At 40.1% G+C, this 13,621-nt stretch overlaps 1 protein-coding gene across 1 annotated transcript in view; it reads right to left on the reverse strand.

The window, feature by feature from the left end:
• Positions 1-573: 573 nt before the first annotated feature.
• The window catches only part of LOC118746778 (neurogenic protein mastermind), a 28,017-nt gene continuing 14,969 nt past the window's right edge, over positions 574-13,621 (reverse strand). The window contains exon 2 of the mRNA XM_036480690.1: positions 574-7,086. Coding sequence (XP_036336583.1) covers positions 4,205-6,928 — 2,724 coding nt within the window. The 5' untranslated portion in view covers positions 6,929-7,086 and the 3' untranslated portion in view covers positions 574-4,204. The remainder of the gene's footprint in view (positions 7,087-13,621) is intronic.

Raw genomic sequence — 13,621 nt, forward strand, 5'->3', positions numbered from 1 at the left:
AGTTTGAAGTTTCTAAGAAATCGCGTTGAAGTTTAAACGACTTCAAAAAAAGGAGGAGGTTATCAATTCATCGGAAATATTTAGTTTTTGTTATGTATGTTACCGCGTAAATTTGGTCCACGTTAACCGATTTCTATAATTATTATTTTTTAAACGAAAGGTGGTCCCATTTTGGTTAAGAAGATCCGTTCATCGGACCATAAGGAAATTAACGGTACTTTTAAATTTTTATATGAGAATTGAAGTCGTTTTTGTTTTTGCTTAAAAATTGCTTGTTGATAATTTTTTTTCTGTATGCATTCCACGCTCTTTCCATTAAAAATAAATTTTTCAAACATACGATTTCTAGCGACTTTAAGCTTACACTTTATTCTACTATTTATTGGGCTTTAAAAAAGTTAAATTAAAAAGTTAGGAAGTTAGTTGCAATTTTGCACAATTTTTATAATTTTTGTACAAAGTTTGAAATAGGAATTTATATTGTTTTTTGTTATATAATGAGCTATACTTTTACAAAAAAAAATTAACAAATTTTATATAAACAAAAGAAAAATAGCAAAAATTTGTTAAAATGTCGTGTCCCTATTTATTTTTCCACCACTGTATGTATTTTTGATATTTGTATATTTTTTGTTGGCATAAAATGATTAGGTTTGTATTCGAAAATAAGTAAAATTTGACACTTTAATTAAAATTCCGCTAAAAATTTTTTGCTTCACATTTTGCTTAGCTTATAATCTTCTACTATTGTAGTTGCTTTCACACACATAATAAAACGCAAAAAAATAAAACGCTTAAAGTAAATTCCCGTCGAAATATTGTACGTACACAAACTTTCTGCAGGTACATACACACATACATATGCGAATTTGTATGCATCTTTATATAACTAAAAAAAAGGCAATCGTTTCAAACACCGCATTGTTATTTCATTCGTTACTCATTTCATTCTTTGTCTGTAATCGTAAAAGCAAAATGGAAACTTTAAATCATAGTAAAGGAAAAATATTTAACTTATTATACATACATACATATTTCGTATATAATCTACACTTAAAGGAGCTCGTCAGGCGCATCCGGCCAAGCTGAGCGAGCGAACATTCGAATTGAGTTGAACGACTAATTGAGTTTCCGGTTTCTTTCATGTTCGTACACTTCCTATTGCTTGTCGCTTACTGCTCATTGCCTCACTTGACTACTGTCTGTGTTGTCAGCTGTCAGCTAAGCGACGAATCAGCTAGTCAGTCAGTTGTTATGCAGCAGCACATTTACAGCATCTTGCTTGATACGTTACATATGTATATTTATGTAATCATATAGATACATATATACTTCCCCTGCATGCTCATTCCAATTGGTAGAACTTCAGTTAGGGCAAATTTAAGCTGATTGATGTATCTTGGTCTCTAGTAAAATATTGGGTTTTAAGCAACTGCTATTCGTGAGTGAAATGGATGTCACGGGCTTCTAGAAGGGTTAGCTCTCGTAGAATTCATGTACGTAAGGGTTTGCTGTTAAATGTGTTTTACTCTCAGCTGAAAGTGGCAAAGACTTAGGTAGCGAATAATCGGTTCCAATAAAAGTTTTGAATTTTTATTTAATGCAAATCTATCTTGAGAACATTTGGCGAACAGCAACAATTTCCACGGAATGTAAATTTTTTACTTGTTTTGGGCTTCAGGGGGTGTTGTACTGTGGAACGATTTTCCATTATCCATTGTCAAATATGACATTACTCTCGTTAGTGAGTCTACAGTGATCTCGGCATGAAATGCCCTAAAAGAGCACTATTTCTCGGATGGCTCTCGCCCTCGGTTCTAAAGAGATACAAAATATCAAAAAAAAGGGGATATTACAAAAAACTTTTTTTTTTTTTATACTCTACCTACTGAGCCATGTAACACACCGGAAGCGCGAGAAGAACTTGATCAATTAGGGTTACTATTTTTGTTGGCTAAGAAATATCTTCTCTAGCGGCCTAAGACTCGGTTATATTTCCGTGATCTGAAAAGAATTCAAGGTAGTGTTCATATCGAAAGCCGGTATAAACTTTGCTTAGGCTAATTCGCCTATTCCTCAAAGTTCACTGGATCTACAAGGCCATTGTTCGTCCGATTTCGCTCTAAGGAGCCCTAATATGGTGGCGCGATTCTACATCTGCCCCCACTTGACGCTATTGCTCGAGAAATAGTCATTATTGCAGCTTTAAGACACAGAGCAGAAAGCTTCTGGACCCATGGTACATCCGGCCACTCGAAAATCCTAAGGACGATGACACCCATTCCGATACCTTCAAGTACTAACTACTGTATACCATTAAATACCTTCATCAAAAAATAGAAATTTACCATTTCAACTCAACAGGACTTTCCCACATACGTAACGCTATAAATATGCATACTGATGGCTACGAAGTCGACGGAAAGGTCGGTGAGGAGCCTTCTCCCCGTAGCTGGATTTAGAAACATTTTTACGGCTTCCGGACTAGTACAGTATATAACAGGCGGTGCCGGTTGTTATCTCGGAGTGCCGACTAGTAAGAAGACCCAAAGACCGTCAAGCAGTCCTGAAAGCTCTAGTCTCAGGCGCAAGTAACACAAAGTCTCTCTCTCGAAATGAGATGGCCCAGCTTTATAGAATACAATTCATATTGATGTCTGGACATAGAGATATTAAGGGAAAATGCAAAGCTGATGAACTAGTGAGGAACGGTACGACCGCCAAAATCCTTTCGGCGAAGGACGTGGTAGGTATGCGAATATACAATTTTTAACTATGTATTAGGGACAGCCCCACAAAAGCAGCAAACGAGCGCTAGGGAAACCTCTACTTCTGTGAAACCGCTAGGCTTACGTGGCCTTCTTACGTTGAACTCTTAGGGTTAAAACGGAGCGAAGCATCTATTCTCACAAGAATACCTACAGGCCATTGTCTAATTGGAGCACATGCCTCGAGTTTGGCGCGTTCACTGCCAGACTACTGCCGCAGCTGTAGATGCAAAGAAGGGGACGATAGTGCAGAGCACCGCATATGCCAATGCGCAGCACTAAGCAGAAGATGACTTCAGAAGCTCCGAAAACTCTGTCTACAGGACTTTGCGGAGATAGCGGAAATCAATATAAGAGAATTACCAAAGTTCATTACGTAGACGAAATGTTTTGATCCCGCGTGAGCGTCGCAATATCATAGGGGAACGAATATTGCATATGGCATCACAATGGGCCTGCGCTGAGCCTTAGTGTACGGGCAGTCACTCTTTATACGTAGACATTTCAATCTAACCTTACTAACCATTGCTCGCGAAAAGGAAGTTGATTTTCTCGTATACAGTCTTGTTCATAGAAATTACCTCACTCAAATTAGTCTCACATGCCAATTCGCACGCTCTTTTCACGCTACTCAAATGCTCCGCGGCTTTTATTTTGTTATTATTATTTATTTATTTATTTTTTTATATGTATGTAAACACATTTGTATATGTATGTATTTTAGGTAATTACGTTTGTATGTATATTTTATTTAAGAATCCTAACTACTGCTTAGAGATGTAAAAGCTGTTGCTACCACTGTTGCTTGCACGTGTACTTCACCTCATACATAAATATTTACATACATACATGTACGTCTCTCTATGTGTGTGTGTGTGTTCAACTGTTTGCGTGCATGTTTTTTTTTTTGAGTGTATTTTGTGTCTAACTGTGCGCGTCGTCCCAACTAGTTAACATATCTACTTATGTACATACATATGTCGTCGATCGACATAACCAGTTGTGCTTTTCTTCGTCCGCTTATTTTGGCTACTGCCTTGACACTGCACTACTTAAAAGAAGAAATCTTCTACATCACCATTATTCTCATCACTACCGCTACCGCTACCGATGCCCATTCCAATTCCTATACCTAAACCGATGCTTATGTTATCGTCGACATTACTCAGCTCGTCGTCGACCGTAGTGTCTTGTTCGCTCAAGCTAAGCGTGATGGGCATGGTGTCTGTGTTTGTGCTATCGGCAAGTGTAGAAGTCGTGGTTGTGGCGGCCGTGGCCGTGGCTGTGTCCGTTGTGTCGTCATCTTGTCTGCACTTCGTTGTATCCGCCAGCGGATTGCCCAGTACCTCAGTGACGTCGACTATGGGCCCCAGCGGATCGAAGGTGTCGTCGAGCAGTACACCACTCTCAATAGCTGCAACAGCTTCCTCATAGTATCAGTTAAGATCCTTTCGAAAACTGTCCTCGATTGTTGGATCGGCAATCATGATCGAGTTCTGGTCCGCTAGCAGATCTAGCGCAGTCTCGTCCATTTGACCCAAATCCAAATCGAGCGAGTCGAAAATCTCACGCGACGAGTAGTCGGAGAAAATGATCGCCGGTATGTTGGTGTTGGTTGGTGTGCTAGCGTGATTGTGTGGATGATGATGGTGCTGCTGGATGTGTTGCGTCGTTTGTTGGTGTTGATGGTGTGGATGCGTTGACGCATTGTTGGTGCCATTACCGTTGCCATGTGGCGTTGGCGACACACCGCCGGCTAATGTCGTTATGCCCGGCGAGGAGGATGACAGTGGGGAGGCGTGGTGCGGCGAATGCATTGGCGAATGATGAGGTGAAGGTTGTGCTGAGTGTGAGTGCAGCGACAGCGACATCTGTTGGTGTTGATGATGTGGCGACTGTGCCGATATGGGAATCGGTAGCGGCGACGAGGGTGACGGCAAGCAGCCCAAAGGCGAAGGTATGGGTGAAGAGTTCTTTTCATTCGCTTGCGTAAGATTCACATTGTTGTTGCTGATGCGACATGGTCCATTTGTGTTTGAGTTGCTGTTGACATTGCTGCCACCGCCGGCGCCATTGTTTTCTAGCAGTTGGTGCGCCAGTATGCGTGACGTCTGTTGTTGCTGTTGCTGCGTGTTGTTGTTGTTGGAGGTGTTTCTGCCATTGTTGGTGTTACACGTACTGCCACCTCTACTGGTTTGCGTTGTCGTCGTCGCTGTAGACACTGAAACGCCTGTCAGATCGCTAAAGTCCAATTGTTTGCTTTGTGATAGGCTCTGCGGGTATGTTGTGCCATTGCCACCGGTGACGAAGTCATCAAAGTCTAGCGCTGTAAAGTTGTTTTGCTGCTGTTGCTGTCGCTGCTGCTGCTGATAATGCTGCTGCAATTGTTGCTGTTGCTCGGGCGAGGAATTGCTATCACCAAGCGTAAACTGCTTGAAGTGGTTGTGGAACGACGGATTGAGACTATTATATCCACTCGCCTCTAGCGCACCCGCCATCGCCGGCGAATAACGATCAAATGTCTGGATGTTTTCCTCATTGTAGCCCTGCATGCCTTGGCCGATCATGCCGGCCTGCGGATGTCGAATCGGACTGGCTGGCGCGCTGATGTGTATCACTTCATTACCTGACACGGACGTCAGCAAGCCGGGCGAAGAGCCTGGACTGGGTGGATTCAGGGGTTGTCGGTAGTCTGTTAGATTGCCCGTGGAGCTGGCGGCGCCCAGGGTAGGCAGGTTGGTGAAATTGCCGGTTTGTGCGGTGTTTTGTGTGGCCGGGCCGCTGCCGGTTGGCGATTGCACGGCTAGATTTGTGAAGGACAAATGCGGTGATGTTTGCGCAGCTGTGGGTGTATTGGCGGCAGATGTGGGCGAGTGCTGTTGCTGTTGGTATGGCGACGGCGGACCTCCACCACCACCACCACCACCGTTGCCGCCATTGCCACCGGCCGGACTAAAGGGACTCGACGACTGATCGCGGTCGCGACCATTGTTGTGCGGTGACAGTATTGGCGAAAGTGTTTGTTGTTGCTGCGGCGCCTGGTTTATCAATTGCTGTTGCTGCGCAGGCGCATAATGTAGTGAAGTCAGATCCGGCAACGAACCAGTGTTGGCGAGCGACTGCTCCTGCAGTGACTTGAATAGGCTATTTATTGGAGGCATATTGCAATTGGTGTATTTGGCATTGAAGTGTTGCGGAAGTTGTTGTTGACTAGCACTACTCGCTGGCTGTTGCGTATGATGTTGTTGGACATGTTGTTGTTGTGCTTGCTGATGCATGTGCTGTTGTTGCTGCTGCTGCTGCTGATGAAAATGCTGTTGCAGCTGCTGATGTTGCTGCTGCAAGTGCAATTGCTGCTGACTATGGTGCAACAGTTGCTGCGCTTGTTGTTGTTGCTGTTGCTGATGCATCAGCATCTGACCCTTTCGTCTTTGTGCTTGTGGACTAAAACTGCGGCCAATATTTGGCGAATGAGATCGTTGGTTGTGGTGCTGGTAGTTAGCGTGCAGCGCGTTCATCTCGCCGGGCAGCCCACCGATGCCGACCATGCCGCCCGGACCAAAGCCACCCTCCGCAGCGACTGCCATATTGAGGGTTTGATGAAGTGCCGAATCGGAGTTGGAGCGCCGCCAACTGCTGTCCATTGGCGGGCTGAGATAGGCGTTGTTGCTGCTAATTGCCGCGCCCATGCCGACTGCGACGCCTGCGTTGCTGCCGTACGGGGAACGGTCCTGCTTGCGCTCCGAGGGGCGTCGCATGGGGCCAACGCCGACGCTGCGTCCACGGGACTCGCGCACAGCATTACCGCCTGTGCCGCCAGTACCTGTGCCGTCTGGGGAAGTGCCACCACTACCACTACCCCCGGCATTGGCGACGGGTCCATTGCTGCCGCTGCCATCAGCGATGCAGCCTCCTCCACCGCCACCGCCACCGCCACCGCCACCGATGCCTGCAGCACTTATCAAACTGGCATTTGTGGCATGATTGCTGCCGATGTCAGTGTTTACCAAACAGCATTCAAGTATCTTCTGATTCGCTTGAGTCTCATCCATTTTGGTTGCGTAAACCTCTTTCATAATCCGTTCGAACTCGGCGGTGCCTTCCTGCTGGCGTTGCTTCTGTAACGCAATTTTCTCGCTAAATTTGCGCGGATTCGCCATCTTTGCTCACTGACTCAAGTCTGCGGTTATGTTAGATGTTCGGATGGGTCGGTCGGTCGGTCGGTCGATTATTGTTGCCGCTGTGGGGCAAGCGCGTGCGACTGTCGCGTGCCGTTTCCTGCTCTAATGGATTGCGTTTATTCGTCTGTGCTGTTGTACTGCTTGCGAAAATGTCAATATCAGACGCGCGGAAGCCGGCATAATGGTGGTCGATGTTAGTGATGTTGTTGTTTTTGATATTCGGTGACAGCAGACGAACAACGACCGACGATGCAAAAGCAAGCAAAGCACAACCGTACCGAACGATGACAACCGACGCATTGATAACACAAACGAACAAACGGGTGCACGTAACCGGGCGACGGTAATGGAAAAAAATGCGAAGCGCATAAGGCGGAGAATTTACGAATATGGTTGGTGTGTCGGCGGGAGTTGAGTGCGAAGGCGGCATCGATGTGTGTGTAACGCACAAATTTGTCCCCCATATATCCATGAATTTGATTATTATTTTTATAGGTGTCGTCGTCAGCGTCGTCGTCGTTGTTGTTGATATTTTAGTTGGCGTTGTCATTGTTTAATAAATTTTTATATTCATCGTTGATATTGCGAAGTGCGCCAAAAAAGATAAAAAGATAAAAAGAAAAAAAGAAAATTCATTTATTAGCCAAAGAAGGGAAAATTTTCGTGCATGTTTGTAGGTATGCGTAGTATATACTAAGTATGTTGGTATGTATGCATGTAAAAAAGTGAAAAAAAACCGGCAAGAGTGAGTAAATAAGTAATGAATGCAGTGTTAATCGAAAGCGTATGTAGCTGCGCAAAGACAATTAAAGCGTATATGGTGGTGAGCGTGTTAAGAATTTATAAATTTTAATAGCCTGGAATATGTATTCATAATTAAGTTATGGACGATTAATGAGTGAGTGGAGGAGGGTCCAAAAACTGGCCTGAGTACTGTGGCCACACACACATCAATCGCTATTTGGTCTTATTAAAATACTGAAATGCACAATGGTATAATGTATTCAGGTAAATATGCAATGCATTGCATGCGCCAAAGAAGGAATGCTTTAGAAGAGAATTGTCAATATATATACATTAGGGTGGCCATAAAAATATCAACAGCCAAATTTTATAGAACACACCCTTCCATTTTGTCGTAAAGGCAGCCACGACATTTTGAAAATTTAAAAAAAATTTTTTGCGGTCGTTACCAGGGTTTGAAAAAATTTAAAAACTTTTTAAGATCGCAAAAATTCGCCTGCATTTTACATAAAAGTTGTTAAATTTGACATATTAGTAAAGCTAATTAATATCAATTCACGAACCCGCCGAGCTATAGCTTATCGAAGGCAAAATTTTGTCGAATTTTAACGATTTAAAAAAAATAAATTTTTTCAAACGCTGGTAGCGACTCCAAATTCATTTTATTTTTAAATGAAGTGAAATAAAGAGGTGCTCTATAAAAAAGTTTAGACTTTGATATTTTAAGGACCACCCTAATAGATTGGAAAATGTTTTTATAACATAATTCAAATCAGGTAATGATGCATAAAGAAAGCTAAAAGTTTTTTGTAGAGAATTGCTGCAGTATTTACCTTTTTAAACTGACTACCTTTAGTTGCATAAGGCTGAATTTCACTACACTGAGAAAATATTTTAGTTACATCAATCAATATGTTGTTTTTCTCAATACATGATTTGGTTATACATATATACATTATTTGGTTATTGTTACCAAATCATGTGTTGAGAGAAATAAATTTAGCTAACTTTTTTTCTGAGTGTATGTCATATTTTGGCGCTTTAACTTAAGGCTGGTTTTCACTATGTCATATTTTGACGCAAAAATTTGTCCACATATTTTGACACATCTGCCAAAACAGACCGATAGCCGACTTAGCAGCGCATGTACACGACTAAAGATTTATCCTGATCGAAATCAATCGATATACCGCTTTTTAATCTCATTTGACAATGTGTTTTCACTTATTTGACCCTGCCATTGGATTTGACTTAGTGAACGCTAGTATTTACGTTTTGGTTCATTTAATATTAAGTAACTCAACTTCGTCAGGTCTATACCGTAGAGCCTCGCATTAGGGATCTTAATATGGCGACTCGACAACTGGTCAACCAGTGGGAAGAGCATTATAATTTCACCTCTGGTGGGAGCAAGCTTTAAACAACCATAAGGTTCTTGGCGAAGTAGGATGAAAGAGTGGAAATTTTATTCGGACGCTTCTAAAGGCGTTGGCCTAAATGAAATATGCACATTGATGCCGAACAACTTAAGTAGGGTGGGTCCTCAAAGTGCCAATGATCACCCTCGTCATTACTTAAGCCGGGGAAACCTGCCTACAAAAAAAGTCTTATTGACCGATAACACTTAGGGGAGACACTTGAAGGGAGATGACATCAATGGCACCTCCCAGTAAGCAGTTGCAGTGTACTCTAAAACAAATGGCTATTTCACCGAAATAGATAAATCTTCACCATAATCAGCCTAATTCTCTCTCTTACGAAGTCTACGCTAACCAATTTTAAAACCTTTACGAAATAGGTGAGGCTGCGACGTTAAGCAATCCGAAAACCCTGGGGTTTACTTTGGACCACCTGGTCTCTTTTTACGCGCACGTAACCGCAATTGTCCATAAAGTACAGAATCACAATAACGTCCTCAAGTCGCTGGCTGGCAGTATAGAACTCAGTGGACGCAGACTTGAACAGCCTCAACACATCGTATGCTGGCCAAAGGGTACTGATCTACAGCCACTGACAGGCGCACCTAGACATGCACCTGCTAGAAGCAGAATCTGCCTCTAGGTCCATGATAAGGCATCCCGTGAACTGCAGAATAATACGCAGGACTCCGACAGGCATTGAACGATACTCACTGGGTGACTATAAACAGCTTCAGTTGCTTCGAAAGACTCGCTTCTCTCTGGTATAATTACTGTAGCAGTTTAAACTTCTACCTGTCCGAAAGCGATCCTGATGTACTCATCGTATGTCCAGCACGTGAAGGTTCCCCGCATGACACCAATGATCTGCTCACTAGCCCCCTTTAACTGACTGATTTAATGTCAATCCGTTTTGATCCGAGCTCTTCGAAATAGCTGCAGCAGCAAGAACAACTACAGTGGAAAGATCCAATGCAGAATGGCCTGCCTTCATTTGGTGTGAATAACTAGCACACTTTTCACTGAATTAAATAATGAGCATACATGTACACTCCGTCTCAAAACTATAAGCGCACCTCATACATATTAACAAGTCCTTACATTTTATTGTTTTTAGAAAATTTTATTTTTTGTTATTTTCTTATAAAAACGTGGTTTATTTTTTAAGAAAATCCGATTTTCAAACTTTGCCCAAAGTTAAAAAAGAAAAATCAACAAACTTTCGTAAACATATCAAGATAAATTTTTAGCATTTTTTGGCCGAGATGTCGTGCACTTTCTTCCATAAAAAGTATGATCTCTGATTTTTTTTATATGAAGGAAAATAAGGCAGAAACTTTTACGAAAAAAAGAAAAAATTCCCAAAAATTAACAATAAGTCCCAGCTACTTGAAACATGCACTTTATTATATCAAAATTGATTCGGTTACAAATCTGCATACTAAACATTTTTTTCAAGAAATCTAAAAAGGGGGAAAAAATGTCAAAAATTAGCTACCTCAAACCCGCACTTTATTATACTAAAATTGATTGGGCTACAAAACTGCTTATTGAAGATCTTTTCAAGAAATTTAATTAAAAAGCTTGTAATTTTTACGACAGTTTGTTGACTTCTGTAATATTGAAAAATCTTGAACACTTCGATTCGCACGGTTCTTGCCAAATAATAAACTAGGTCTTTAATTTTGACACAGAGTGTTTTTAGTAGATTTTACCTTACAAGAAACCGCGTACAAAAGTACTTAGTATTTTCGGCTTCCCTAAATATCGTATATGTATAAAAGTAGTACCGAAAAGTATCGAAAGTCCCGAAATTATACGAAAACCCCGAATGGTCAAGAAGTAGAATCCCGAAAAGCCATAAAAAAATTAAAACAAATCTTGACAAGTTTTGAAAATCCCGAAAAGTTTCGAAAATCCCGAAATCCCGAAAAGTCAAGAAAAATCGTGAAACATATACCACGCAGAATCCGGAGAAGTCCTTAAGAAATACGGGCGAAATTTAAAGAATTTCGAAAAATCCCGAAAATCACAAGTCAAAACGACAAATATTGTGCAAATGTACAGTGAGATTAATTGTACCACCCGCCACTAAATTAGCTTTAAATCTAAATATTTCTCTAGATATGCAGACCAATTGAGAGCTCTTTAAAAGAAATATTACTTCAACTTGCACCCTTCTGAAACCGAGAGACACTTGTAATACTTTAAACCTAATAATAAATTCAAATCAACGTATGGATTAAGAAGCATTATTAAGTGACATTTAAATATTAATGACCCAAAATAAATTTCGCTCATTTTTGTATAATTTCTGCTCAACTCCACGCGTTGAAATTTTTTAAGGAAATCACGTAGCAGAGGTTAATCAACCCTGTGTATGTATGCATCTATATTTAGAATTTGTGCACATCTTCAAAATTCTTAGTATGTACATACATATTTATGTAAGATTGAAAAAAAAAATAAATCTCAGAAAATAACCACTACATACAAACAAAAAACAAACAAACTTGCACAGCTTTTGAATGGAATTTCAGCTGCACAGATTTGGCACACATTTCCACTATGGATGGCTGGGCCCAACTCCCACATTGCTAATGCATTCACTTTACGCACACGTGGGCAGTTGTTTTGCTACGAGTGTGACTGTGACGGTGGCTGTGAGTGCAGTGCTTGTGCGCGTATTGGTGGGATGCTTGTGTTGCCATCTTCAAGCAATTTAACCGACAGTCAGCGTTGCGCATAAATGCCACAAATATTTCGCTTTGTTGGGAATTTCAGGCACTACAAGTGTTGTGTTTAGATTTTTTATTTTTTTTGCTACGAGTATTTTCTTATGGATGTATTTAGATTGGCTTAAGAATTTCGACAGATTCACGTTTCTTTTGTGTGTTATTTCAATTGTTCTATGGCAGACAACGCGGCTAGCTGGTGTAGGTGAACAGTTTTGTTGGCTAACTGCGGATAGCATATGGATATGTAGCATATGAACATTAAGGTGGTCCTTAAATATAGGGAGAAAATTCTTACAATCGATTTCCTCAGCCTTAACCCCTATAATAATAATAATAATAAATTAATTTAAATTGTTTCGGTCTCTATACAGGAATCTGAAGTTCGCCCTCTGTGCGACACGACTAAACCGTCTCTAATCGGGACCAAAATAAATGCATATGTGATATCTTTAGCCGTGGTATTACCGATTGAGGGGGTGAGACTTGAAAGAATTCTTCATTTGTTTTTTAAGGGCCACCCTAATATACATATGTACATATGTATACTATCTACCCATGTACATATGTAGTATGTATTTATATACATGGATTTCGTGTGCTTTCATACATTTTATTTATTCAAAAATTTCTATCTAATTGTAGTATTTTACAATTGTTAATTTTCACAGCTGTTATCAACAATTAAAATAAGATAAGATGTTGTAGTGAGGCCATATTCATAATTAAAAATGTTTGTATTATAGTAGCAGGAAGATGTGAAGCAATAAAAATTTGTGTATGTGGTGAAATTAGATATTTATGCAAATTAGGGTGGTCCAAAAAAAAGTAAAGTCGGAATTTTAATGCTCTCGCCACCTAGAATTATGCTATACCAAAAAATTTAAACAAAAAAATTGTTAGCGGCCGCTTAAAGCGCTCAAAGTTTATATATGGGGAAAAACTACTTTTCGTAGAAATGGTACATAATTCTTGAAAATCAACATTTTTCGATCGGAACACTGGTTTTCTACAGAAGACCTCCAATAATAATACCGAATTATTTTTTCAAATATTTTTTAAAAGTAAGGTGGACCCATAAAAAATAGTTATTATTGAAAAATTGAAAAATAAACAATTGAAGAGAAACAGAGATTTACTATCCAAAAATATTGATTTTCATGATTTTTATAACATTTATACGAAAAAATATATTTTTGTTTTAATTTTGAGCGACCTCTAAATATTTTTTGATTTCGAAATAAAACCACAAGGGTATATTTTTTTTAATATAGAACAGCCCTAGGGTGCGACAACATTAAAATTCAGACTTTACTTTTTTCACATACAATTTTGGACCATCCTAATGCACATACATACCTACAGCAGTTATTGGTGCATGCCCCCTAGCCCAAGTCGGTCTACATAAATACATAGAAAGCAAAATAGTTTTTAACTCTTCCCCTGCTGGTTTGAGAGCTTATTTTTGAGGAGATTTTGGCTCCATAAAAATTTACGCCGAAGATAAGCCTGCAGAGCAACCAAAATCGTATTGGCTTCATTAATTTTTTGATCATGATATATCTAATTAAAAGACACAACCTATAATTTAAAATGTATTTTCATAGTCTATAAGTTTCTTAAAATTTATGAAAAAAATTAAAAATTTATTTAAATTTTTAGACTTATGGTAAACAAAATTGAGTTCAGAGGGATTGGAATTCAAATACTTAATGCCGTTTTTTTTTTCAAAAAATGTTCAGTGACTTTAACAAGTGCTCACATGTCGATTTTTT

Source organism: Rhagoletis pomonella, unplaced genomic scaffold (assembly GCF_013731165.1).
Source record: "Rhagoletis pomonella isolate Grant_MI unplaced genomic scaffold, Rhpom_1.0 Rhpom_scaffold_00011, whole genome shotgun sequence".
NCBI lineage: Eukaryota > Metazoa > Arthropoda > Insecta > Diptera > Tephritidae > Rhagoletis > Rhagoletis pomonella.